The 24511-nt window shown below is 31.8% G+C and overlaps 2 protein-coding genes across 8 annotated transcripts; both read left to right on the top strand.

Annotated features, from left to right (window-relative positions):
- The first annotated feature begins 1843 nt into the window (after window positions 1-1843).
- Window positions 1844-14187, top strand: LOC111715844 (tRNA-dihydrouridine(20a/20b) synthase [NAD(P)+]-like). 6 transcript variants are annotated; one of them, XM_023491235.1, is made up of 18 exons: window positions 1844-2489; window positions 3272-3347; window positions 4501-4528; window positions 4623-4682; window positions 4752-4828; window positions 4897-4961; window positions 5166-5259; window positions 7962-8033; window positions 8732-8798; window positions 8904-8942; window positions 9400-9470; window positions 9728-9825; window positions 10735-10834; window positions 11030-11074; window positions 11880-11936; window positions 13313-13377; window positions 13527-13563; window positions 13925-14187. In XM_023491235.1, the coding sequence occupies exons 1-18, from the start codon at window positions 2416-2418 to the stop codon at window positions 13937-13939; spliced, it is 1140 nt and encodes a 379-aa protein (XP_023347003.1). In that variant the 5' UTR covers window positions 1844-2415; the 3' UTR covers window positions 13940-14187. The 6 variants fall into 6 exon arrangements, 5 of the variants coding, with proteins under 5 accessions (XP_023347003.1, XP_023347020.1, XP_023347012.1 ...); XM_023491252.1 differs by lacking the exons at window positions 10735-10834; window positions 13527-13563; window positions 13925-14187 and adding an exon at window positions 10431-10490 and having other exon boundaries at window positions 13313-13369; XR_002768323.1 differs by lacking the exons at window positions 11880-11936; window positions 13313-13377; window positions 13527-13563; window positions 13925-14187 and adding an exon at window positions 10431-10473.
- Window positions 14140-24392, top strand: LOC111715829 (cell division cycle protein 16 homolog). 2 transcript variants are annotated; one of them, XM_023491216.1, is made up of 21 exons: window positions 14140-14230; window positions 14451-14559; window positions 14970-15042; window positions 15316-15401; window positions 16342-16423; window positions 16578-16680; window positions 16962-17003; window positions 17065-17133; window positions 17473-17560; window positions 17715-17792; window positions 17899-18022; window positions 18624-18713; window positions 19141-19255; window positions 19788-19889; window positions 19949-20017; window positions 20406-20487; window positions 20694-20757; window positions 22513-22612; window positions 23127-23191; window positions 23665-23745; window positions 24310-24392. In XM_023491216.1, the coding sequence occupies exons 1-21, from the start codon at window positions 14204-14206 to the stop codon at window positions 24377-24379; spliced, it is 1719 nt and encodes a 572-aa protein (XP_023346984.1). In that variant the 5' UTR covers window positions 14140-14203; the 3' UTR covers window positions 24380-24392. The 2 variants fall into 2 exon arrangements, with proteins under 2 accessions (XP_023346984.1, XP_023346991.1); XM_023491223.1 differs by having other exon boundaries at window positions 16342-16416; window positions 16571-16680.
- The last annotated feature ends 119 nt before the right edge of the window (window positions 24393-24511 follow it).

Genomic DNA, 24511 nt, shown 5'->3' on the forward strand with positions numbered 1-24511 from the left:
ACGAGAAATGCGGGAAATTGTTTGTCTAAAATGCGTGAAAATAAATCATCCATATTCTCTAATTTAACAGATAAAATGTGGAAACTTGGATTCTAGAAATAATTCAGAAGTTAATTTAGTCTTCATAAAATAATTTTTGTTTTCGGTGATTTATTTTGTAAGTTATGAAAGTAAGTTTTGTTTTGAATTGTGGATTATACTCAAAAATGGGAAAGTGGATTTTGTCTCGAAAACGCGACAATGTTTCAAATTCAGGATATGTTCGAAAATGGGAAACCTAACATTGTCTTGAAAACGGTCAAGATATTTAATATAAAAAGAACTAAGGACTAAGATTTGGTCAAATAAGTACATTGGTACTAGTCAATTAAGCTTTTGCAGGAATCCATTTTATTTGATTTGATAAATTTTCAAAAATATAATTTGATTTGACAAAAAAGTTTAAAATTGGGAATTGTCATGTTTATAGTATGTTGGTTATAGTTTTTATTATCTACTTTTACTCTGGATATGGGCTGGGATCCCAAAAACCCAGTCTTTCAACCGCTTCTTTTCAACTAGAACCGCTGCATTAGAAGAGTGGTTTAGTTGTTAAACTACTTCTCGTTATTCATTAAATCCAGTCCCAGGTGTCCCAAAACTGGATGCCTACATATACTTATATTATAGATGTGAATCAGATTGTTGGTGTGATATACAAGCTCAGATATTGATAGAACAAGGAATAGATCTTCCCCTTTATATAATTGAAATTAGGTAACAAACAAAGATCTGAAGCTGTTATTATTTGTCGAAACACATGGAGATAAAAACAACATGAAAGGCATTTTTAACGTACTTTTTTTAAGGTTCTTAAATCCTCCATTTTAAGATGTCCGATTCACAACGTACCATTAATAGGTTTGTCGGTTCAACTTAGAATTAGACCAATATGTTTGGGTTTTAAAAGCGGATTATTTTTATATTGTCATATTGCTCTGGTTTCGCTTAGATTCCAATTTTGGCAATATAAAGCTATTCTTAAACTGGATATTTTTTTCTTCACTATATATGCTCGACGTTTTTCACATGTTTATCGTAACTGTTTTTGAAAATGTTTAAGGTTTTAGACTAAATTTAAGTTTTGACATAGTCTGACAAACTGTTCCATTTGGTTATCACTCTGACGGAAAAAGTTTTTGCTAATGTTAGAATTGAACATCTAAATTAAAACTACAATTGTGGTTTCTTTTCGGAATGTAGGAAAACCTGAAAAATGACAATATCTTCCACATTATGGACAAGTTAAATGTTTCAAGGGTACCATTGTGAATCGGCATTTGGTATCTTTGCATGAAGGATCCCCCTTCAAATACTGCCTTAAGATAAATAAATATATTTCTTATTTTTTTGTCATTTCAAATGTGTAAAATTCAAATTTATAATGTAAATCTTCTGGATAACAAATAATTAATTAAAAATAATTTTAATCCGTGAATAAACTTCAGTGTTTCCGCAGCAGAATCTTTCACAGCTAATGAAGAATCTAAATATTATCTCAGGAAACATTTAATTTAAAATTTAAATTTGGCTTGTTTGTCTTTATTAAAAAATGTTAAAGTGGTTGAACCGATCGTGCTCAATTTTTGTTGGCAACTCAGATGACCCCAGGAAAGGTTATTATGGACGATTAAAAGTGAAAAATATGAGAAATCTGTCAATGTTAACTGAAAAATACTTAACATTTTGAGTTTTACAATTACGAAGAAAAAATGGCCGCTTGACGAACCAAATTTAAAACGCTTAAATTGTTGCTAGAAGAAGCCTAGTTTTAACAAATTTAAATTAATAAAATGTGCTACAGAGGACAGTGTTCCAACGTTCAGCATACACTCAAGTCATTAAAGGATCTCTCTCTTACCCATTCCGTCAAACCAAAAATGTTTTAGAACTTGATCATCCAACTTCTATCTATCAAAAATTGTAAATTTTCTTATTGTGCTTCTAGTCTACCCCCTCCCATTAACTAATAAGAAGAATCAAAGATATTTTTAGATTGATTTCTTAAGAAAATTAAATTATGAACTTTTTTTCATCGCAAAGTATTAGAATTTTAAAAATTGTTCTTTTATCCTGGTTCGAGAAAGTTTACCAAATGTGTTACCAAGCTAAAGCATTTTCTTTACTAATATTTTTCCCCTTTTTTATCAGCTTGTAGAACTGACTTTACTCAGCTCGCCAGTTTACCGCGTCTTCCATATCAAAATAAATTCTGTTTAATATTTTCAGATCTTGAAAGATAGATAGATTAATATGGGGAACTGTTGTGGAACCGAGGAGCCTGGACCGGATCCTGTGAGTTAAATTTATAAATATTTCGCGCAAGTTTTACCAAGATTTGTAGCGAAGTTGTGAGGCATTTTTTGGTGTAAAATTATGGATTTGTTTGAAAATGTTAATTGCGTCAAGATCTGCGCACCGATGGTTAGATATTCTAAACTTCCATTTAGGTAAGATATTTTTTTTTAACATACTGAATACTTAACTTTGCTCAAACTTGTTAAAGTTCTAAGATTATCATTTATCAAACTGAAAAAAATCAGAATATTTGGAAAAAAATTTAATTGCAAGAACAAGACATAAAGTAAAAAATCTAAACAAGAAAATTATAAACGACAAATGTCTCCTATTTTATTGATATTCATAATATTATATCTATTTGAGAATTTCAATGGGTTTTATTCACCTTATCTGATATTCTTTTTCACATGGAAAATCTGTTCTTAAAAGGGCTTGGTGTAATTTTAAGGAACCTTCCATTTGTAGAATGGTTTGTCCGTTTCAGAGCAATACCCTTTAAACGTTCAACTTTGACTGATCAGAGACGTCCTATCTTCATTTATCTAGTGAAACGCTTGTAATTGTTTGCAAGCGGTTTCATATTTAAGCAATATTGATGTTAACTTTCCAGTAGTTAATAATTTTTACATTTTTCAACCGCCTCGGACATTAAAATATTTGGAATATATGTAATGTCGGTAAAATGAGTTCACATTGTACGCTAGCGTACACTCCAATTTTAAGGCAGTTTGAACACCATTCAGATATTTAAATACGGAGTTCTCTACCCTCGATGATAATTTGAAGGTTGAAAGGATACCGCTTTAACTCGGGTATTCCCTTGTTTGTTCCTTGAAATTATTATATTATTTATCCAATAGGAGTTTTATGAATTGGTTTAAATTATCTTTATTCTTTTTCTGATCTTGATTCTATTCTGTTTCCTGTGTAGATTGCTTGTGAAGGACTATGGATGTGATCTAATGTACTCTCCAATGATCATGGCAGACTCCTTCTACAATTCACAGGTTTAAGAACTTTGTCAATATTAAAAAATGCCATCAACTAATTTAATTTGTAAATGTTCATTAGATATTTATTGTTTGACTCTCACCTCTGATGGGTAGTTGAGATCAAATCTTGATAATGTTTGCTTTAAGACCGGATCATTTTATGATCATGAAAATGCATGACACTAGTCTGAAATTATATTATTACAGAACAAGGTCAAAAAATCTAAAATATAAATGCATTAGATCCTTGACATTACAATATTCATATACTTTCCTTTAAATATCTCATCTATAGAATTCCTGTATAAAATGTTTATATTAGATTAAAATCAGAATTTGTTCAGGTATAGATTTATGAGTTTTTACAATTATAAAAGGTGTTTTTAAATATTTCTCACATTTTCCAGGTCGTCTTGATCCATTAGTTTAACTGTAGTTGTAGGTTGTAGAACTACTCCTGTAGCTGTAGTTGTAGGTTGTAGAACAGAACTACTCCTGTAGCTGTAGTTGTAGGTTGTAGAACTAGTTGTAGGTTGTAGAACAGAACTACTCCTGTAGCTGTAGTTGTAGGTTGTAGAACTACTCCTGTAGCTGTAGTTGTAGGTTGTAGAACTACTCCTGTAGTTGTAGTTGTAGGTTGTAGAACTACTCCTGTAGTTGTAGTTGTAGGTTGTAGAACTGCTTCTGTAGTTGAATTGTAGAGAATATTAGTTACTCCTGTAGCTAGGTTTGTAGAAAGTACTTCTGCTCCTGTAGCTTTGTTTATGAAAAAGAAAGTACTCTTTCTCCTGTAGGTTTGTGATTTTTAAATATTCCTGTTCCTGTTAGCTATACTCCTATAGATTTGATCCACTCCTGTAATTGGCAGTAGAGGACAGAGTATCCCTTAAAAATCACTAAGGTTTAACTTTGTGCATTTAAGATTTTTATAAATGATTGTTCACCTCAGGCTATTAATCCTGCTCATAATTTATACATAATATACCATTTGAAAATTTTCAGATTTAAGGAAGGGGGAATTTCAAGAACTTAATATTTTGAAGATAAAATAATCACAGAATTTATTGCCGGGACAGTTTCACTGCTCCTTTTAAGTCTCCTGGAATGGAGATTTTATTAATTGATTTTTTTAGCTCTAAAATGTAACATTGATATGCTTTTATTTCAGAAAGCCCGTGACAACGAATTTATAACAAGTAAGCAATATGAACATTAAACATTGAATTTGATAGAGCAAAAATTGAATTTGATATTTTGTTTAAGATACTTTTCTACAAACTGTTTTTTTAGGTGAGGACGATAGACCATTAATAGTTCAGTTTGCCGCCAATCAATCAATCCACTTCTCAGGTAATGATAAACAATTTGAATTTATTTAAAAGTTTGAACATTAAGTTTTAAAAAAAAAGTTTTTAATAGAGAGTGCGCGAATGGTTGAAAAATATTGCAACGGCGTGGATTTAAACTGTGGATGTCCCCAGAAATGGGCAATCAAGGTAAAAATAATATAATCCTCCGGAAACCGACTCTAAAAATAAAATGTTGTTTTTATTAAATTTTTAAGGAAGGTATTGGTGCTTGCTTAATCAATAATCCTGAGTTTGTTGCTGATGTAGTCAAACAGACAAGGTAGTTTTTAAACTTAATTTTAAATAAATAATTTATCAACTTAGAAATGGTACCGATCGATCCAGTTTTGTCTTTATCGTAAATCAATGAAAAAATCTCATCGTATTTCCTGATAATCCATGCTTGAATCCGGGTTTACGGGTTCTGAGATAAGCGACATGGCAACAATATCACCCATGATATACAAAATAAAAACTTTTTCAGAATGAAAGTTTCTAATCCTAATTTCTCTGTATCTGTGAAAATACGAATACATGAAGATATTTCTCAGACTGTTGACCTCTGCAGACAAATACAGGTTGGAAATCAGTTTATCCCCCCTAGGTTTTTTTTTACCCAATTCATCACAACATTGTACATTTTATTATACTTGCCAACTTTAAACAATGTCTTTTAATAAATCAAATAACCTTTTTGCGATTAGAATACTGCTCAGTGCTGATACGTATAGGTATTTAAATATTTAAGTACGTACTGCCCAGTGATCAGGCCGCAGAAGCAAGCTACATAACTGTACGGACATGCGTAAATAAAACTATAGTTTGTACTGCTGCTAGGTTTGTACTGTATACAAGTTTACATAACTATAGTTTGTACTGTTCAGAACACAGGATCAAGGCACATAACCGTACAACTGTACATAAGCTATAGTTTGTACTGTTCAGGCCACTAGATAAAGCTACATAAATTTACTTAGTTTAACTGTTCAGGTCGCAGGAGCAAGCTTCATAAATGTACATTGTACAACTGTACATTAACTGTAGTTTGTACTATTTAGGCCGCAGGAGTAAGCTACATAACTTTACATTGTACGAGTACAATTGTACAAAAACTATAGTTAGTACTGTTTAGGACGCAGGAGCAAGCTACATGTACACAAAAAGTGTACAAGTATACAAGAACTATAGTGTGTACTGTTCAGGCCACAGGAGCAAGCTACGTACCTGTACATTGTACAGTTGTACAAAGAACTATAGTTTGTACTTTTCAGGCCGCAGGAGCAAGCTACATAACTGTACATTGTACAGTTGTAAAAAGAACTATAATTTGTACTGTTCAGGCCGCAGGAGCAAGCTACATAACTGTACATTTTACAGTTGTACATATGTGAGACTTGTAGGTTTACACCTTTAGTTTGTTTATGTTTATTTAATTGACTCTCGTCTCTCACTTTATTTGTCGCACGTGTCTCAGGGACGTGCTAAAGATTTATTTTACCGTGGAATAATTGTTCCTCTTTATTACTCAGGATAGAAGATAAATCCAGGTTTAAGTATTTATTTATCCTCCATAAGCAGGTGATAACTGAAATATTAATCACATTTAAATAATATAATAATAAGAACAATAGTTGATATTCAGTAAAATAAGCTATTTGTAAGGCGCTGCTTTTTAAGAATTATAAATAAAAAATACTCACATTACGGACATTATCCATTTGCAAGAGAGACGGTCTAAATTCACAGGTTTACATGCTTGTTTGATAATCGACGTCTAAAACATGATGACGTTAAATTTTCAATCAATTGATAATACATTTTTGAATATTTATATCTAATTAAAATCTTTAGAAAAATAAATATTAATCACCTATAGGATCATTTTGAGGTGCAACAACCTAAAGAGATCATGATCGCTCACACCCAGCGATCTAAAGTTTTAAATCCAGATTAGCTTTTGTCACGAAAAACGATTTAGATGTTTTTCGTGTTCAGGTTTTATATATTTCACATTATAGTTCAAGAGTTTTTTGTGAGGAATATACCTGAGTTGGATTCAGGATAAGCACGATCCGTTAAGCATAGTATGGAACGACTATGCTAAAAAAGGGCTGCAGAGAAATCTTCTGTGCACTTCAGGGTCTAGAAAAAAGAATGTTTTAGGGTCTTTTTACTAGAGCTGAAAGGTGTGATTAAGTTTTTAGAAGAATGCATAAACAAATATATATTTGTACCTATATATTTAAAGCTGAGAACTAGTCCAGCTGCTGTACACACTACACGGTCCTTCCGCCTCTATAAAAGATGCATTATTCATTTATGCTCATCTTAAGTAGGCTTTTTAGGTAATTTGTTTATTTACCTAAAAGGCTACAAGAGGCCGCAAGGACGTAAAGTAGAGGTACAAGGATCCGTCGTAATTGCTATAACTTCAGATCTAGATAAAGAATTGATAATTTTGTTTTAATCAATTTTATGTTTTTCTTGAATGCAGACTTCTTTACAATTTTACATGCATAAAAAATGTACCTATGAATATTTATCAGTAGAAGGATGTGGAGGGTTGAAACATCCCGTCCACAATCCATGGGAGTTTTATGTACGCGCCGTACATTATATCTGAAACATTCAGATATTAAATATAAAAGGTTTTATCATTTTAATTTCCAGGCATAGAAATTAATATAAGTTTTAGTTTTTAAAACTGTTTAAAATGTTTCCAAACAATACTTGGAAATATATTTTTTTTTAAAAGAGTATATAGGTTTTTACTTTGATTAAATAAAATTGTGTTTAATTGGAGGAAAAGATTTTAAGAGACATGGACGTGGTAAATTATAATTATGAGGATTGTGCGTCCCCCATGTTTCATCATGCGTCCTTCTCGAATTTCTCCAACTATGAACTTCTCCTGTGGTCGAGTCGTCTTCCCTAAATAGTTCAGAATTTACAACATAGTAGTATAGTTTGTACTGTTCAGGCTGTAGGAGCAAGCTATATAGTTGTAAAACTAGTTCTCCAGCAGTCCAAAAACCTCACAGCAAAGTGTACGGAAACCCTTTTGCCCCATCCTTGTATTCAATTCTCCTTGTCTGTACACTAAAGTGTACAATTATACATAGAACTATAGATTGTACTGTTAAAGCCGCAGGAGCAAGCTACATAACTGTACATTGTACAGTTGTACATAGAACTTAGTTTGTACTGTTCAGGTCGCAGGAGCAAGCTACGTTACTGTACATTGTACAGTTGTACATAGAACTATAGTTTTACTGTTCAGGCCGCAGGAGCAAGCTACATAACTGTACATGGGAGAACTAGAACTCAGAAAGGAGAACCAGTTAATTTGGAGGTAAGCTACATAATTAAAAAAGACATTCGTATATATAAATATGTTGTCTATAGCTGGCCAAACGGCTGGACTGATTGGGTTGAAATTTTTTGTGGACACTCATGGGTGGCCGGGGGATGTTATTTTTTTTTTCAAAATTTGGTTTTAAAATTTTTTTTCACGGGCAACGCCGGGGCCCTTCACCTAGTCTTTAAAAAGAAACCTTTTTATGTAGTTTTTTAATTAAAAAAAAAATGCCTTTAACGTTTCACAAAAATTCCCCATCAACTTTTTTCTGAAAAAAGAAAAAACTTCGTCGGAAGCATCAATCCCTAGTGATTTGATTTGAATAGATTTCATTTCAATTGAATTGAATATTGAATATTGAATATTGAATATGGAATATTGAATATTGAATATTGAATATTGAATATTGAATATTGAATATTGAATATTCAATATTGAATATTCAATATTCAATATTCAATATTGAATATTGAATATTCAATATTGAATATTGAATATTGAATATTCAATATTTAATATTGAATATTGAATTGAATATTGAATTGAATATTGAATTGAGTTAAATATTGAATTGAATGGAATATTGAATTGAGTTAAATATTGAATTGAATGGAATATTGAATTGAGTTAAATATTGAATTGAATGGAATATTGAATTGAGTTAAATATTGAATTGAATTGACTTTTTTCAGGCAATCTCTACAATATCTAAAAGTTTATCGATACCAGTAGTAGCCAACGGTGATATTAAAACATTAGGAAATTATTTATTTCAAAACTGAAAATATGAATCAATTATATCAAAAGAATTATCGATGAAGATTTATTAAAAATTATATCAATAAGTTGAAATATGGGTTTAAGATGATGTGAACAGAGTTCATGAAATAACAGGATGTAAAGGTAGAACTATTCTTCATACTTCTTCTTGGGGGCTGCGGGAAGACATGCCAAACAATTTTGCAAAAAGCATAAATATAGCTTTGATTGTTTATCAAGTAGGGTGGGGGGGGGGGTGTTTTTAGAAGAAAGGGAAAGTAAATCGGAAAAATGTTCAACTACTTTTGACATATTTTTAGTAATATTCATTATTCATTACTATTTTTTATTTATCATTTTTAAATTATTTTAAATAAAACTTAAATTTTGCCAAGTGAATTTACATATTCAAAGCTCCTAGGGCTTTCCAGTGTTTTTATTTTTCATCATAATAAAGAAAAAGTAAAATAGAATTATTTCTCTTTTTTATTGCAAAATTATCCGACTTCTGACTAGTGACAACACGCTGTACAGGTTAAAAGAGGCTGGATTTTAAATATTCACTTTTAACTTCTTTGTTATAACGAGTTTTAAACTTCAGGAGTTATGTCGGCCCGAGGTATGCTGGAGAATCCAGCAATGTACGCTGGATATACATCAACTCCATTACAGGTATACTGGAGAATCCAACAATGTACGCTGGATCAATGGATATACATGAACTTCAATACAGGTATACTGATGATGATGTAAAATGTAGTCAAGGATAATAATGAGGCTTGACATGATAACCATGATGGTTAGTTTGATGTTTATTATGAAGTAATAAAAGATAACCGGAACTGGAAATCCGGTATGAGCTGGATTTGAGAGTAAGGGGGGTGTAAGCTGTAATCATCTGAAATAGATAAATTTACTATTTATTTTAGTGTGTATCTGATTGGGTGAGAATATCTTTAGAGCGTGGAACCCCGTTTACCACCTTCCATCATCATCTTATATATATGCTGGACAAACTTCTACCCAGGTACTAAATATTTGTGCACATTATTTACAATATCAATTCTGATTAAGGCCGTCAACCCCATAATGTTAATCTTCAGAGCTAAACGTAGAACCCTCGTAAAATCAAAATTAATATGGGTTGCTCCTTCTTCATTTACTTCCTTGATGTCCCAATCAAGGTGGTCTCGTTAAGTTAATTGGTTTAGGATTTTGAAAACTCCATTTTCTCAAAAACGGATTTTCATCGGATTTGTTTGTAAGTTAATTTAGTTTTAAGTCAATCTTTAAAGTGAATGCAAGCGTGTTTTATTTGACCCTCTATGTAAAGATGAAAATGTCTGATTTACAACAGTACCCTTGAAATCTTTATCTGATCAAACTGTCGTGTTTATCACTCGAAAAGTTTTTTCTGTGAGTTTCATTTATTAGCAAGAAATGCGCAATTCACTTCCGCTGAGAAACCACAATTGAAAATAAACTGCCTAAAGAAAGAGAAACATTGACAAAGTTTTTAAGGATACCATTGTAAATCGGTCATTACCATCTTTGCGTGTATGGTCATAAAAAACTAGGTGTATAGTCCCTGAAAACCTGTTTCGCTGCCGGATTAAAAACTATCTATTTTAGAGGAGATCGAAGACTGTTTAACTCCCTAGCATCAACCTCCGCTGTAATTGACTTCTTAAGGGATACAATTCATCCAGACATTGGCAGAAATGTCAAAATCAATTTATGATCACTAGGTGTCGTTCCAACATAATTCTTGAAAATAACTTTGTTAACATTTTTAAATCGTATTTTTTGATTTTCAGAAAAAATGAATTTCAGACAAATACTTAAATTTTCAAACCTACAAAACGTTCACACAAGGAAAGATTTTTTATTGAAGAATTGCATTTTTCTTTCTTGATTAAACTTAATGTTTTTATAGGTTTTCGCGTGCTGTCATCTTTGGGTATAGTGAAGAAATTATCCCAAGTAAACCATTAAGACGTGTGTCGGGTTTTGGATGTCTAAAAGTTCTTTTAGTGGTAGGTCTTTCAACTTCTATATTTTCCAGACAATTCTAAGAAATAAGGAATTATTCTAAATGGTTTTTTCTGTTATGAGTTAACATTTGTCTTCAAAAATGTTTTTTTCAAACAAAAATAAATGTCCCTGGTACTAAATTATGTTTTATACCATTGTAGAATTCTAAACGTAGATTGTACAAATGACTTGTTCAGGCTGGATCTGGTATGTACCTTGGAGCACAGATTGCAATCCGTATGGTACAGTTCCTTGAACACACACAAATATTTGCCGTTGAGGATGATGATGATGATTAAACAATACGAAAACGAGAAATAAAAGATGAAATTCGTCAATACCACGAAATACGATGATAGCCAGTCTTAAAGATAGAAAAAGCTTTCAAGAGGTTTTTTGATATGTCGGTTCTTCTAAAGAAAATATATTTTATTGGTTTAGCTTTAAACATTAAAAATTTATTAGAAATACCTCTAAAGTTCTATTTACATGCCTCTTACCTATTGTGATACAATGTGATTGAAACGATTAAACAGTACTTAATGTAAAGATCACTTGACCTTTAACTCTTAAAATCAATTCTCTAGATTTCCAAACTGGTTTTACAGTTTAAACATGCTCAAAGAGCTCAAGTGATGTATTATTCTAAACCTGTAATATGCTACAAATGCCTCAGAACTTCGCTCTGCTCAATTATTTAAGCTTTTTTTGCATTAGTCACTAACAAATATTATAAAGTAGATATTCTCGCTAGAAGTGGGAGTCGTTCTTGGTATAGACAAAGTTTTAACCAATGAATTTTTCACGATTTTTGTTTACGACAGGAGAGGTTTAAAATTTAAAAATCGCACATTTTTAAGTACTACGACGTAAGAATACTAGGAACAATTTGTCTGAATGGAAATATCAATAACGATCCCATCTCTATCCGTCATCTATCTATAACCATGTATTTATTCCAAAATATATTTCTCTATTCGTAGTGTACATAGAGTATATCATATGAAATCAAATCAAATAAAAATTAATAAGGAAAACGTTTTTCAGGATGATCGAAGACGACTTCAGGTTGAAGCTGCGGAGAGGAGATTGCAGCAGCAGGAAGTAAGTCAACACAGAGAAATAGACATTTTTTTCAAAGCTCTTGATATAATAAATTAAAAATTGTAATTACTTGCATTTTACCCCTCCGCCTTAATTTTTTTTTCAAGAACTTTGATATTAAAATTGTTAATAATTTGATTTAATAACCCCTTAAAAAATGTCTTCTGAAATTTAAAGATATATTATATTATTTAGACAAGGGGGTTGAAAGAATATAGTAGATAGGAGATAATATTATATTGTTTAGACAATTGACATAAATTAACTGTAAATTTATTACTCAAACAAGTTTTAAATATACGCTGCTTAGTTTTATCTCTTTTAAATATACATTTGAATCTAAACACTCGCTGGGGAGACCTCAGCCATGCAATTTGTGCTCGATTACTGGCTAAATTTTGCATGGAGGAGGTCCAAAAGTGTGGCATGGCTCAAATTTGGTCGTGTGACAAGGAACTTCGCGCTTTACAGTAAACTGTTGATGAGACCTTTTCTTAAAAATAGGAAGAAGTCCAGACTGAAAAACCAGGACACGGAAAGGACTTGAACCTCCAATCCACTACTGGAGTCCATTGTCATCCCCGCCCTTTGTGATTTGATTTGATTTGAAGGAACCTAGTAGTTTGGAGAGAATATTATATTGTTTAGACAAGGGGATTGAAGGAACCTAGTAGATTGGAGAGAATATTATATTGTTTAGACAAGGGGATTGAAGGAACCTAGTAGGTTGGAGATAATATTATATTGTTTAGACAAGGGGATTGAAGGGTCCTAGTAGATAGGAGATAATATTATATTGTTTAGACAAGGGGGTTGAAGGAACATAGTAGATTGGAGAGAATATTATATTGTTTAGACAAGGGATTGAAGGAACCTAGTAGATTGGAGAGAATATTATATTGTTTAGACAAGGGGGTTGAAGGAACATAGTAGATAGGAGATAATATTATATTGTTTAGACAAGGGGGTTGAAGGAACCTAGTAGTTTGGAGATAATATTATATTGTTTAAACAAGGGGATTGAAGGAACCTAGTAGGTTGGAGTGAATATTATATTGTTTAGACTAGGGGATTGAAGGAACCTAGTAGGTTGGAGATAATATTATATTGTTCAGACAAGGGGATTGAAGGAACCTAGTAGTTTGGAGAGAATATTAAATTGTTTAAAAAAGGGGATTGAAGGAACCTAGTAGGTTGAAGATAATATTATATTGTTTAGACAAGGGGGTTGAAGGAACCTAGTAGGTTGGAGAGAATATTATATTGTTTAGACAAGGGGATTGAAGGAACCTAGTAGATTGAAGAGAATATTATATTGTTTAGACAAGGGTATTGAAGGAACCTAGTAGATTGGAGATAATAATTATATTGTTTAGACAAGAGGGTTGAAGGAACCTAGTAGATTGGAGAGTAAACAGAAGGAGATGGAAAAATATTCAAGGTGAAATCAACTTTTATTCAAACCAGGAAATAAATATTTTTTAACACTTTTCCTAATTTTTAATTATTAAAAAAGATTTGTATCGTTGTTTCCCTATACCCATAAGTATTTAATCAATATTGAAAATATTTTAGATTTACTTATTTCAGAATTGCACAAGAGAGAGGAGGAGAAGCACCAATGAAGGTTAGCATTTTTACGTATTTTAAAGGGATTGTTCAAGAAAAAAGTTAGGATTGGATGAACTAAATCTAAATAAGAAACTCGATTTTACCATTTTAATTATTTTACTTATTTTTTCAAATTATTTGTTTTAAACTGTTTTAACGGATTCCGATGATGCTTGGTCTATGCGACAAGATAGGAAGCACCGCTAGAGAAGTGATTTGCGGCATTTTGAAAACAAAATTATTCCTATTTCATATATGCCATTATAAGAATTAAATTAGTCTTTCGTGAACACCCCTTTTGTAAGATTCATCAGATGCAATAAGTAATCAAAGTTGGAATTTTAAAAATTCTATTTTAATTGAAAATCCTGTTTCAGTGGCAGGTTGGATAGTTCACAGCGATGCCGTGGCTGTAAGAAAAAGTCGAGCTTCAGAAACAGTTCCGAAATCCTCAAAACTAAGTCAATACAAATGGAATGCAAAAGTTTTATTATATTTTATTAAAAAATTGTTAGAAAATCGAAAAATTTATAATAGTGTGCTCTAATTGCCTTAAATTGAAATAATGTCTATGTACAAGAAATCTATTTGATGCAAATACTCGTGATTTATCAATGAAATGAAATCTTTTAATTTCAGAGAGATAAAGGTTGAAAATGACGGAAACAGAGTTGCAGGAGGAGGTATGTTTCTGGTTTACGATCAACTTTAGTGCTAGTTGGCGCTACTTGTTAAAAAAAATAATGATGATAAATCATTTAAAAGAATTTAGATTTTAGCTGACAAATTTTTATAGTCAATTTCCTTCAAGCTTTTATTACAAAGAAGCTAAAAACCCACAACCAGTCTTTAAAACAAAGTTCAAATGGGAAATGACGAAGAAATCATAATTTCCCCGTTTAGTTGAAGCTACCTGAGAAAGGGTCGAAGGTAATTTTTTTCCGAGGACTTGTTGACAGCTTTCTTGAGAGAGAACAGTATGCTTCTGCTTTATTTTGGGCAGATAAACTAGGTGAGAACTTTTTTAACGTTCGTATCAATGTCTAGGATTTTATCTCCCCGAAGGATTTAAATTCCCCGCAATTCTTGATCTAAATGACCAAATAGCATTCAAAATATTTTCAATTAGTCATTTTAAATTTTGAGTAACCTTAAAAGTTAAAAGTTTATCCCCCCCCCCCCAAAAAAAAAGTTCCTGAATCCTAATGTCTGTATGATTTAACAGTTTTAGCTTAACAATTTTTGAAAGAAATAAAAGAAACTTTCGAAAAATTATGGTTTGTAAAAGAATTAAAAAACTTTGATTAATTTTTAAACTGAATCGGATCCAGGATTCGGAACTTTATCAAACTGGAATGGATCCTAATCAATGATTTTTATTGATAACACAAGGAATGAGAAAAATAATCTTGTTATATTTAGTGACCCTGTCAACAGAAATGGATGATATTTATCTGCTTGGACGAACACTAATTCTATCCAAACATTATCACAGGTCTTCTTAAAAAATTAAAGTTGTTCTTTTCCTCTTTTGTTTCTCCAAGAAATTTTATTTACTCTCTTGTTTTTAAATAAATTTTCCGACCAAACCCTTATTTTTCATTTTATTTCTATCGTTCTTCTACACTTATTGTTTTACTACTTTCTCGTTTTCTTTAAACTTTTATTTTTCAACTTTTTACTACAGTCAGCAAACTAGACAGCTCCTCTACTTTTGAATTCACACTGAAGTATGAATCCGATTCAACGATGTTTTATTATATTTTAGGGCAGAGCATCTTATTACAAGTAGGAAGCTTCAGAGTAAACATCTTGGCTGCTGCTTCCTAGCTGTCAAAGCATACCAGTATCTTGGTAAATAATTCTAGAATTTTATTTTCATATTCCAAATTTGTTCTTCTTGGCTACAAATTGGTTCAATTGGTTGGTTGGATAGATGTTAGGAATATTAGCTGGTTTTTTAGGGTAGTTGATTTGATTGGATCAATTTGATTTAACTTCTGATCTGATTTGGTTTGGTTTGATTTGATCAATTGGTCGATTAATTGATTTGTTTTTGGATTGTTATTTTGATTAAATGTTTGGATGAATGATTTTTTGGTTTTTTAATAGTTTGATTCAAATAGATTGGCAGGTACAATAGATGGCAACGTAGAATTGGTGCACTCTCAGTACAGCTTTATTCTTACGCCAGAAGTGTCAACTTAGTTTTTGTTTCCGACAAAATCATTAATAATAATGATTTTAGAATAAAGTGCGTATCTTACAGTGAAATAAGTGCAATTATATGTTGTTCTTTATTTCCTGTTTTTACACTTTTTTATTTAATCCTAGAAAACATGGAAATAATGTGAGAAAATTTTGTTTTCCTTGGTATATTTGACACTTGTGACGTCTTGTATCATTGGTCCATTTCTCTGTTGCCACCTATTGTACTTGATAAACTATTTGATTTGATTGATTGATTGTCTGATTGTTTGATAAGGCTTTTTTCTTCTTGGCTGTAATAATAACTTGGCAAGTGGTTTGTTAGGTAGTTGTTTGATTTTTGAAGGTGTTAGCAAACTTTGTTTGTGGATTATTAATATAGTATTTGATCGGATTAGATTTGATTTGTTTGTTTGATCATTGGGACGTTTCAATAGATGTTTTATTGGTTGTTCTCCTAATACATTTATCGGTGGATTGAATGTCTGGATTATTCAGTTGATGGGTTGTTCGATTGTTTAGTGTGTTTGTTATCTGGTTGATTTGTTGTTTTAACATATTGGTTGATTGATTGATTGATTTTCAGGTAATGAAGCTGCTGCGCTTGAGTTGCTTGAGAGTCCTGAAACAGAAAAAATGATGGAGGAGGAGACAAAACTTCTGAACAGGAAAACATTCAATTAATCATCCTTTATATTTATTTCGTTAAGGAGGAACAAAGAGGGCAGTTGTAAATTTTTTTTAAATCACAATTTTCATATGCTAGGGATTTTCATGTAGGTTAATTGATTGATTAACCGATTGATTGAATTGATTGATCAGTGAGGATTACCGGCGGAAAAGTCTGCTAAGCAGTTTATATTGTTTAAAAGGATCAATTCTAGAAAATATAGAGAATAGGGAGCTAGCAGCTCAATCATTTAAGGTTAGAGAGATGTTTTGTTAGAATTATCATATTCTACTGTAAGATTACTTATTTGTGACCAAGTTGATAACGTTTTTGGGTTTGTATTATAATTAACAGTTATCTTAATTTTCATTTGTTATCTTATTTCTTATTAGCCATGAACCTAAATATTGTATTGGGCCTGGGTTGGGGGTTTTGTCAGTGTTACCTTTCTACGCAATTTTAAACATCAACCACCCTTTTATAGTCACCTTATAGTTTCTGTATTTCTATTTCAATCACTAAGATTTTTTGTTTAGAATGCGTTGCATGTTGATGTTTATTGTTATGAAGCTTTACAGGTAACTTTTTTAAAAATAAATTTTAACTTTTTTTAAATGATTAAAATATGCTTTTTTTCAGGCACTAATAGAACACCAAATGCTGAACGCACAAGAAGAGAAAAATCTCTTAAATTCACTATTTTCCGAGGTAAAATATCTTTCAAGGTGGAAATATTCTTGTTCTGGACCGTGCACTGCGCACAGTGCCAAATGGGAAAATAACAGTTTAAAAATTAGCTGCTTTAAAATTGTCACTATTGCACATTTCGCATGTTACTACTTCATAATTGGGAAGTTGCAAGTAGAGAAATTGTACAAATGGCAAGTTGCAACTTGGAGAAATGCCCTTGCGAGTTTTACATTTTTAGAAAACGGTGTTGGGAAAGTATTCAAGTTCCAACATCAGCTCCACAGTCAGAACCAATATTTGTCTATTCATCACACCATAACAAACTACTACATATACTTACTCTACGTGTTTGAATAGGAAAACTCTGAAGCTAGATTGATCAAATGTTTATACTCCATGAACTTGAAAAAATACGATTGTCCGGAAACACCAGTTTTTCCATCAGGCACACAATCAGTTTTTTTCAGTAAAAGCATTTATTTACAAATATTTGTTGAGTAATCAGTAACTAATTTTGTATAAAAGTTGAAGCAAAATTAATTGTAATTAAACATGCGCTTTTCCTTCTTAAAATGAAAAAAAAAAAACTGTGCGACTAGAACTCAAAATGTTCGAGAATAACTCTGATGTTAGAGTTTCAATGGCGGAGAGATTATACTACAATTGTGAACATATAGGTAGGATTATCATTCATCAATCCAAAACGGAAAACAATGTTTAAAAATCCAAGTTATAAATGTTCTTGTGGAAATATTGTGAGAGAAAACGGATTTGATATTTCAGCTGCATATAATATAACAAGTCAAGTACTACGAGATGAACCCTTGCACACTAAATGTATCCCTCTGCATGTAGCTCTACTGGTTGATATGAAGAAAACGAACCAATTGTTCCGGTTAGCACATAGGTATACTCAATTCATTAGTCAACCATGAAAACATAGTTCAATATTCTAGTCAACTAACTCAACCGTAAACAATAAACTTTTCATAAAATTCGTAAATGGAACATTAGACAGATATGACCTAACAAAGATAGGACATTACAAAGATAGGACATAACAAAGATAGGACATAACAAAGATAGGACATAACAAAGAAAGGACATAACAAAGAAAGGACATAACAAAGATAGGACANTGTTTCCAATCAATTTTACCACCTTCTCTCATTGGTCCTGCAGGGCAAAGCTGAATTATATCCTGTTTCCAATCAATTTTACCACCTTCTCTCATTGGTCCTGCAGGGCAAAGCTGAATTATATCCTGTTTCCAATCAATTTTACCACCTTCTCTCATTGGTCCTGCAGGGCAAAGCTGAATTATATCCTGTTTCCAATCAATTTTACCACCTTCTCTCATTGGTCCTGCAGGGCAAAGGACTGCTTTCTGTCTGATGTCGACGAAAACTCATCTTTTTCAATGTCTATGTGCAATATCCTATCTTTAAATTGTCTAATTCATGAAAAATCTATCAACAAAATGTCCCAAGATACCCTATCTTATTAAGTTTGGTTGACCAGTATCCTGAGTGGAGTGTTGCCTGGTATGCTGTTGGATGCTATTACTACAATGTCGGAAAACAAGATAATGCGAGAAAGTAAGTTTTAAAAGAATTGCATTGTCAATCATCATCACACTAGTCCTCGATCTTGCTTAAAGTCTAGACCTCCTTTTTTACTAAACATTTATTTTGTTTCAAAAGTATAGAGAATAAATCTATTTAGCCTATTTGTATTTTTAAATCCAATAAACGACCAAACTGCTAAACCGATATTAGGCCAAATTTTGAGGGAACTTGCAGTGTATCAATTAAAAAAAATTTTTATAAAATGTTATTTCTTTATTTTTATAACTCATCAATGCGATGTTAACAGAAAAAATCGCAAAATTTTGTTAAATAATGTACGAAGGATAAAGTTACTGCTTTGAAAAACAACATTTTGAAAGTGATATTGCTGCTTGAAAAATGGGCTTGAAGCTGCCTAAAAGCCAAGTATAATCGATTTATCTGAATTCGATGCAAGGTACCTGAGTAAAGCTACACAACTGGACAGAATGTTTGGACCTGCTTGGCTTGCCTACGGACACAGCTTTGCTTTAGAAAATGAACATGATCAAGCAATGGCGGCATATTTTAAGGTATCTTTATATTATTAGTAATTCAAGTCTATTCTTTCTCAAGCAGCTGATTACGTCCCAATTTTATTATTTAATAAGAAAAGATCACACAGCTTCTTTATGTTGTTTTAAAGCAGGATTGTGTATTGTGTAATTGTATAAATGTATACAGCAGGCCGCAGGGGGTGTATAATATACACTGTATATTTTCATAAATGTTTCCCTCTCCTCCTGTTTTTAAACTTTTTTTACCAGAAGTTAGGTATTGTTACGCGGAGCGCTTAAAATAAGTTTTGGGGTTTTCTTCGCTAAATTGATTTTAGGGGGTTATTGTCTAATTTTGTGGAAAACAATAAAAATAAAGTGCGAAAAGACTTGGCTGTTTAATTTGTCAGTTTTCCCCCAATTTATCCACAAGAAATTCTCAGTCGAAACATTTTTCGAAGTGTCCTTCCTTATACATATGAATATAAAATCCCCCCCTGTAATTTTCTAAAAAATAATAACACCAATCAATGGTATACACTAGTATACAGTGTATTTATATGTCTAGGCTTGTCAACTGATGCATGGTTGTCATCTACCTCTGCTATATATAGGACTAGAGTATAGCCTCACAAACAATCAGAATTTAGCGGAAAAATTCTTCAACCAGGTATTATCTCAAATTGTTAATGAAAAAGAAATATTTTTGATCTTTATTATTTTTTTCAGGCTCTGTCAATAGCCCCAAACGATCCTTTTGTTCTACACGAACTGGGAGTAACTGCTTTCACAAATCAGGTTTGTTTCTATTTGTTTTCTGAAAAAAAATTATAAAACATTGAACAACAAAATTAAACATGATTTTTCATCACTTTTGACATTAAAAAATAACATGTCAATTATGTTCAATGTTTAAAAATATTTCCCGCTGTGAAACCCATGAAATACTGCTGTTTCAAACTGGTCCGATGATACTTGGTTTGATGTTTCTATGGTCGTCAGTAAGGACCCTGATAGCGAGGATACTTTTCACGATACTGAAACAGGACTCGATTTGATTTGATTTGATTTGATTTGATTTGATTTGATTTGATTTGATTTGATTTGATTTGATTTGATTTGATTTGATTTGATTTGACGGTCCTTTAAAGGAGTTGAAACATCAAAATGACTGTATTTTTTGTAGGACTATGATACAGCTGAGAAGTATTTTACAACTGCTCTGCTCAAGATTAAGCAGGTCAAGGATCAGAACGGAGTTTCAACAGGTTTGTATTCAATTTATCTTTACACTTAAAAATTAATCTGTCCGTTCCTTATTACTTTTGGTAGTCTTTTAACACTTTCAAGTAAATTCGACATTCAAAAAGTATCTGATCCTGTACAAAATACGACAAAAATATTAAGTATTCAGAATAAACTCTTGGTTACAATGATATAATGTAAAATCAACATCATCTTTGTATTTATTAAGGATTGGCAGATAAATGGGAATCCTTACTCAACAATCTGGGGCACACGCTCAGGAAGCAGGGCAGGTATTACACAGCTAAATTTATGTTTATATTCTCTGTACAATTATACAGGAAGCTAAGCAGTTATATATCAAGCACTGTAAAACAGATAACTTTAGGTACACATTTCTGTACAGTACACTGTAAAGAGAGCATCCTTGAAAATTGTACATATTCTGTATTTGTACTGTAAACTAGGAAGGTAAACATTAAGTACATATTCTGTACCATGTTATAGAAGTAGGGAAAGGCAAATTTTGTTCTCCAAGTTATTTAGAATTTTATGCTCCATACAAATTCGGTTGAAGTAATTGAGATATTAAAAGTTCTTTAAATATGAACTGCCCGTAATTAGTACCTAATAGATTATCAAGTACAATAGGTGGCAACAGAGAAATAGACCAATTATACACAACGTCACAAGTGTCAAATATAACAAGGAAAACGAAGTTTTCTCACAGTAGTTGACATGTTTTTTAAGATTAAATAAAAATGTGCAAAAACAGAAAAAAAATGTGCTTATTTCAAGCACTTTATTCCAAAATTATCGCTTATTAATAATTTTGTTGGACACAAAAACTGAATTGACACTTGTGATGTCAGAATACGACTGCACTTAGAGTGTACCAATACTACGGTGCCATCTATTGTACTAGAATTCATTTGTAAAGTAACAACAAGAGTGGGAAATCAGCAACCAATCCTTATCTTTTGTCTTCTGGATGTATTCAAATTTGGCATTTTAGTGAAATATGTATCACCGGTTGTGAAAATATCCCGCCTTTTCTTGATATTTTATCTGCAGAATGACCAGCCTGCCATTTTTAAAGCCAATTTTTTATATGCGCTCATCTGGAATTATAAGTTTTGAGCGATCAAAAAACCTAAATAATATAATATTAAAATCTTTATACAATAGTCATTTACTTACTTATGTTTTAAATATATCCATCCTAGAATTTTCCAATCTAGAAAAAGGTTAGAGTTTAAAATATTTATATTTTTCTTTTGTTAAGTTTTTTCAGTTTAAAATTAGTGCATAATAAAAGAATCTTTAAGCTTGTTTGAACAGTATTAATATGCAGAGGATCCCTAACTTTTTAGAATAAAAGTAAATAATCACACAAGGACTTACGTTGGCAACATCCAGGCTAGACTTCTCCTGTCAAATGATGCTTTTCCTATATAGTTGAGTCCTTGAACCTTGATTAGTTGAGTCCTTGATCCTTGATCCTTGATTAGTCGAGTCTTTGATCCTTGATTAGATGAGTCCTTGATCCTTGATTTGTTGAATCCTTGATTAGTTGAATCCTTGATCCGTTTAGAGGTGGATCCCGAATCCTTGATCAGTTGAGTCCTTGATCCTTCTTGTTTAAATACCGATCAGTCCTCATTATCACTTTAACCTGCACAGTTTTTTAAATGTTTAATTTTTGCCTTTTTCGGACTATGCTCAAGTATTAATGCTCAAATTTACGCTATTTTATCAATGTTTATAAAAGTTATTTTTGACCTTTAAGGTTAGGAGAATATCCAAAACTCATGCCGATTGTCCTTGCATAATCACTCTGAAACATTAATATCTCAAATATTTAAGAATAAAATAAGTTTTTACTTTTAGTTTTAAAATTGTGAGTGGTGAATCACAAAAGGTTCTTCAAAGTTCCAAGAGCTCATCAGTGTCTGGTTGTTCTAGCACATGTTTCTGTTCACTTCACCTTAACATGGGGTTTATTATTTTTACACCGGTTCAGTTCTGCATACAAACTACATATTTAGGTATGAAGAATCCTTGAGCTATCACCAACAAGCTCTAGTTCTATCTCCTCTGAACCCTTCAACTTACTCAGCAATAGGATATGTGCAAACACTCATTAAGGTAAAGTGTTTAATGAACCAATTATATATTGGTTGATCTGGAGTAATGTGTACTGAGTACTGATATAACCTAACCTGACTCATTCTTTTTATATCCCGACTCATTCTCTTTATATCCCGGCTCATTCTCTTTATATCCCGACTCATTCTCTTTATATCCCTACTCATTCTCTTTATATCCCGGCTCCTTATCTTTATATCCTAAATCATTCTCTTTATATCCCGACTCATTCTCTTTATATCCCTACTCATTCTCTTTATATCCCGGCTCATTCTCTTTATATCCTTCATTCTCTTTATATCCCTACTCATTCTCTTTGCATCCCGACTCATTCTCTTTATATTCCCACTCATTCTCTTTATATCCCGAATCATTCTCTTTATGCCCCTACTCTCGACTTGACTTGTTGTTTGTTTTAAATAATTGATTATGTGACTTACCGTCAATGATATTAAAAAAATAACTAAATAGAGATTTGTAAAAAACATCTATTTATTATAATTGTTTTGAATAGGATCTAACGTCAGCTGTCGAGTCCTTCCACAGAGCTTTGGGTTTAAGAAAGGATGATACTTTCAGGTTTTTATTATTTCAGATTCTTTTTCATCCATTTGAAAAATTTATTTGTTTTATTGATTTCTGTTGCTTTGATGAATTACTTAAATGATAGACATGTTATATAATTTAAATAAATCTACAATTAATTCATGCTCTTATTCATTCACCAAATTGATTTCAATCATCATTTTTTTCATGCATTTATCCATCTTATTTAAAACTTTCTATCTTTTTTATAATATCTATCTAACTTTCTTTTTGTTTATCTACTTCTATATAATAAATCAAGACATATGTATATATATATATGTTGCGTATAGCCGCCACAACGGCTGGACCGATTGGGCTAAAAAAAATTTGGGGAGACTCAAGAGTTATAGGGGGTGTCATCGATTTTTTTTCAAAAATTCTATTTTAAAAAAAGTTCCACGGGCGACGCAGGGCATATTAGCTAGACTGTTATATATCATCTATATATCCATCAATCTTTCTAGTACGAGTATGCTTAATGAGGTGGTTGAGCGGCTCATGTCTGAGGTTGATCCTTTCCCAGACTATCCTGAAGATATTCCTAGGTATTCATTCATTTATTAATCCTGTCATTCATTCATCCTTTTATCCTTTCCCAGACTATCCTGAAGATATTCCTAGGTATTCATTCATTTATTAATCCTGTCATTCATTCATCCTTTTATCCTTTCCCAGACTATCCTGAAGATATTCCTAGGTATTCATTCATTCATTAATCCTGTCATTCATTCATCCTTTTATCCTTTCCCAGACTATCCTGAAGATATTCCTAGGTATTAATTCATTCAGTCATTCAGTAATCCTGTCATTCATTCATCTTTTTATCCTTTTCCAGACTATCCTGAAGATATTCAATTATTCATTCATCTTTACCTTCATTCATTCATTTATTCATCCTCTCCTAGGCTATCCTGAAAATATTTCTAGGTATCATTTAATCATTCATTTATTCATGTTTTCTTTAATCCTTTCTCAGACTATCCTGAAGATATTCCTAGGTATTCATTTATTCATTCACCAATATCTTGAAGTTGTAGCTAGATCATCCAGTCATCCAGATCTCAATTAGTTAATTGATGGTTCTTAAAACCAAGAGTTCGTTTATGTAGGTTTGAATGTAGAGCTGACTATAGAGTGCAGACACCACTAGACACTGTAGAGACAACAAGGTATTTATAGACAAATAAACATTATAGACATATTAATAGAAGATACTAGACACTGTAGAGACAACAAGGTATTTTATAGACAAATAAACATTATTGACATACTAATAGAAGATACTAGACACTGTAGAGACAACTAGGTATT

The sequence above is a fragment of the Eurytemora carolleeae genome, unplaced genomic scaffold (assembly GCF_000591075.1).
Source record: "Eurytemora carolleeae unplaced genomic scaffold, Eaff_2.0 scaffold14, whole genome shotgun sequence".
Classification (NCBI taxonomy): Eukaryota; Metazoa; Arthropoda; class Copepoda; order Calanoida; family Temoridae; genus Eurytemora; species Eurytemora carolleeae.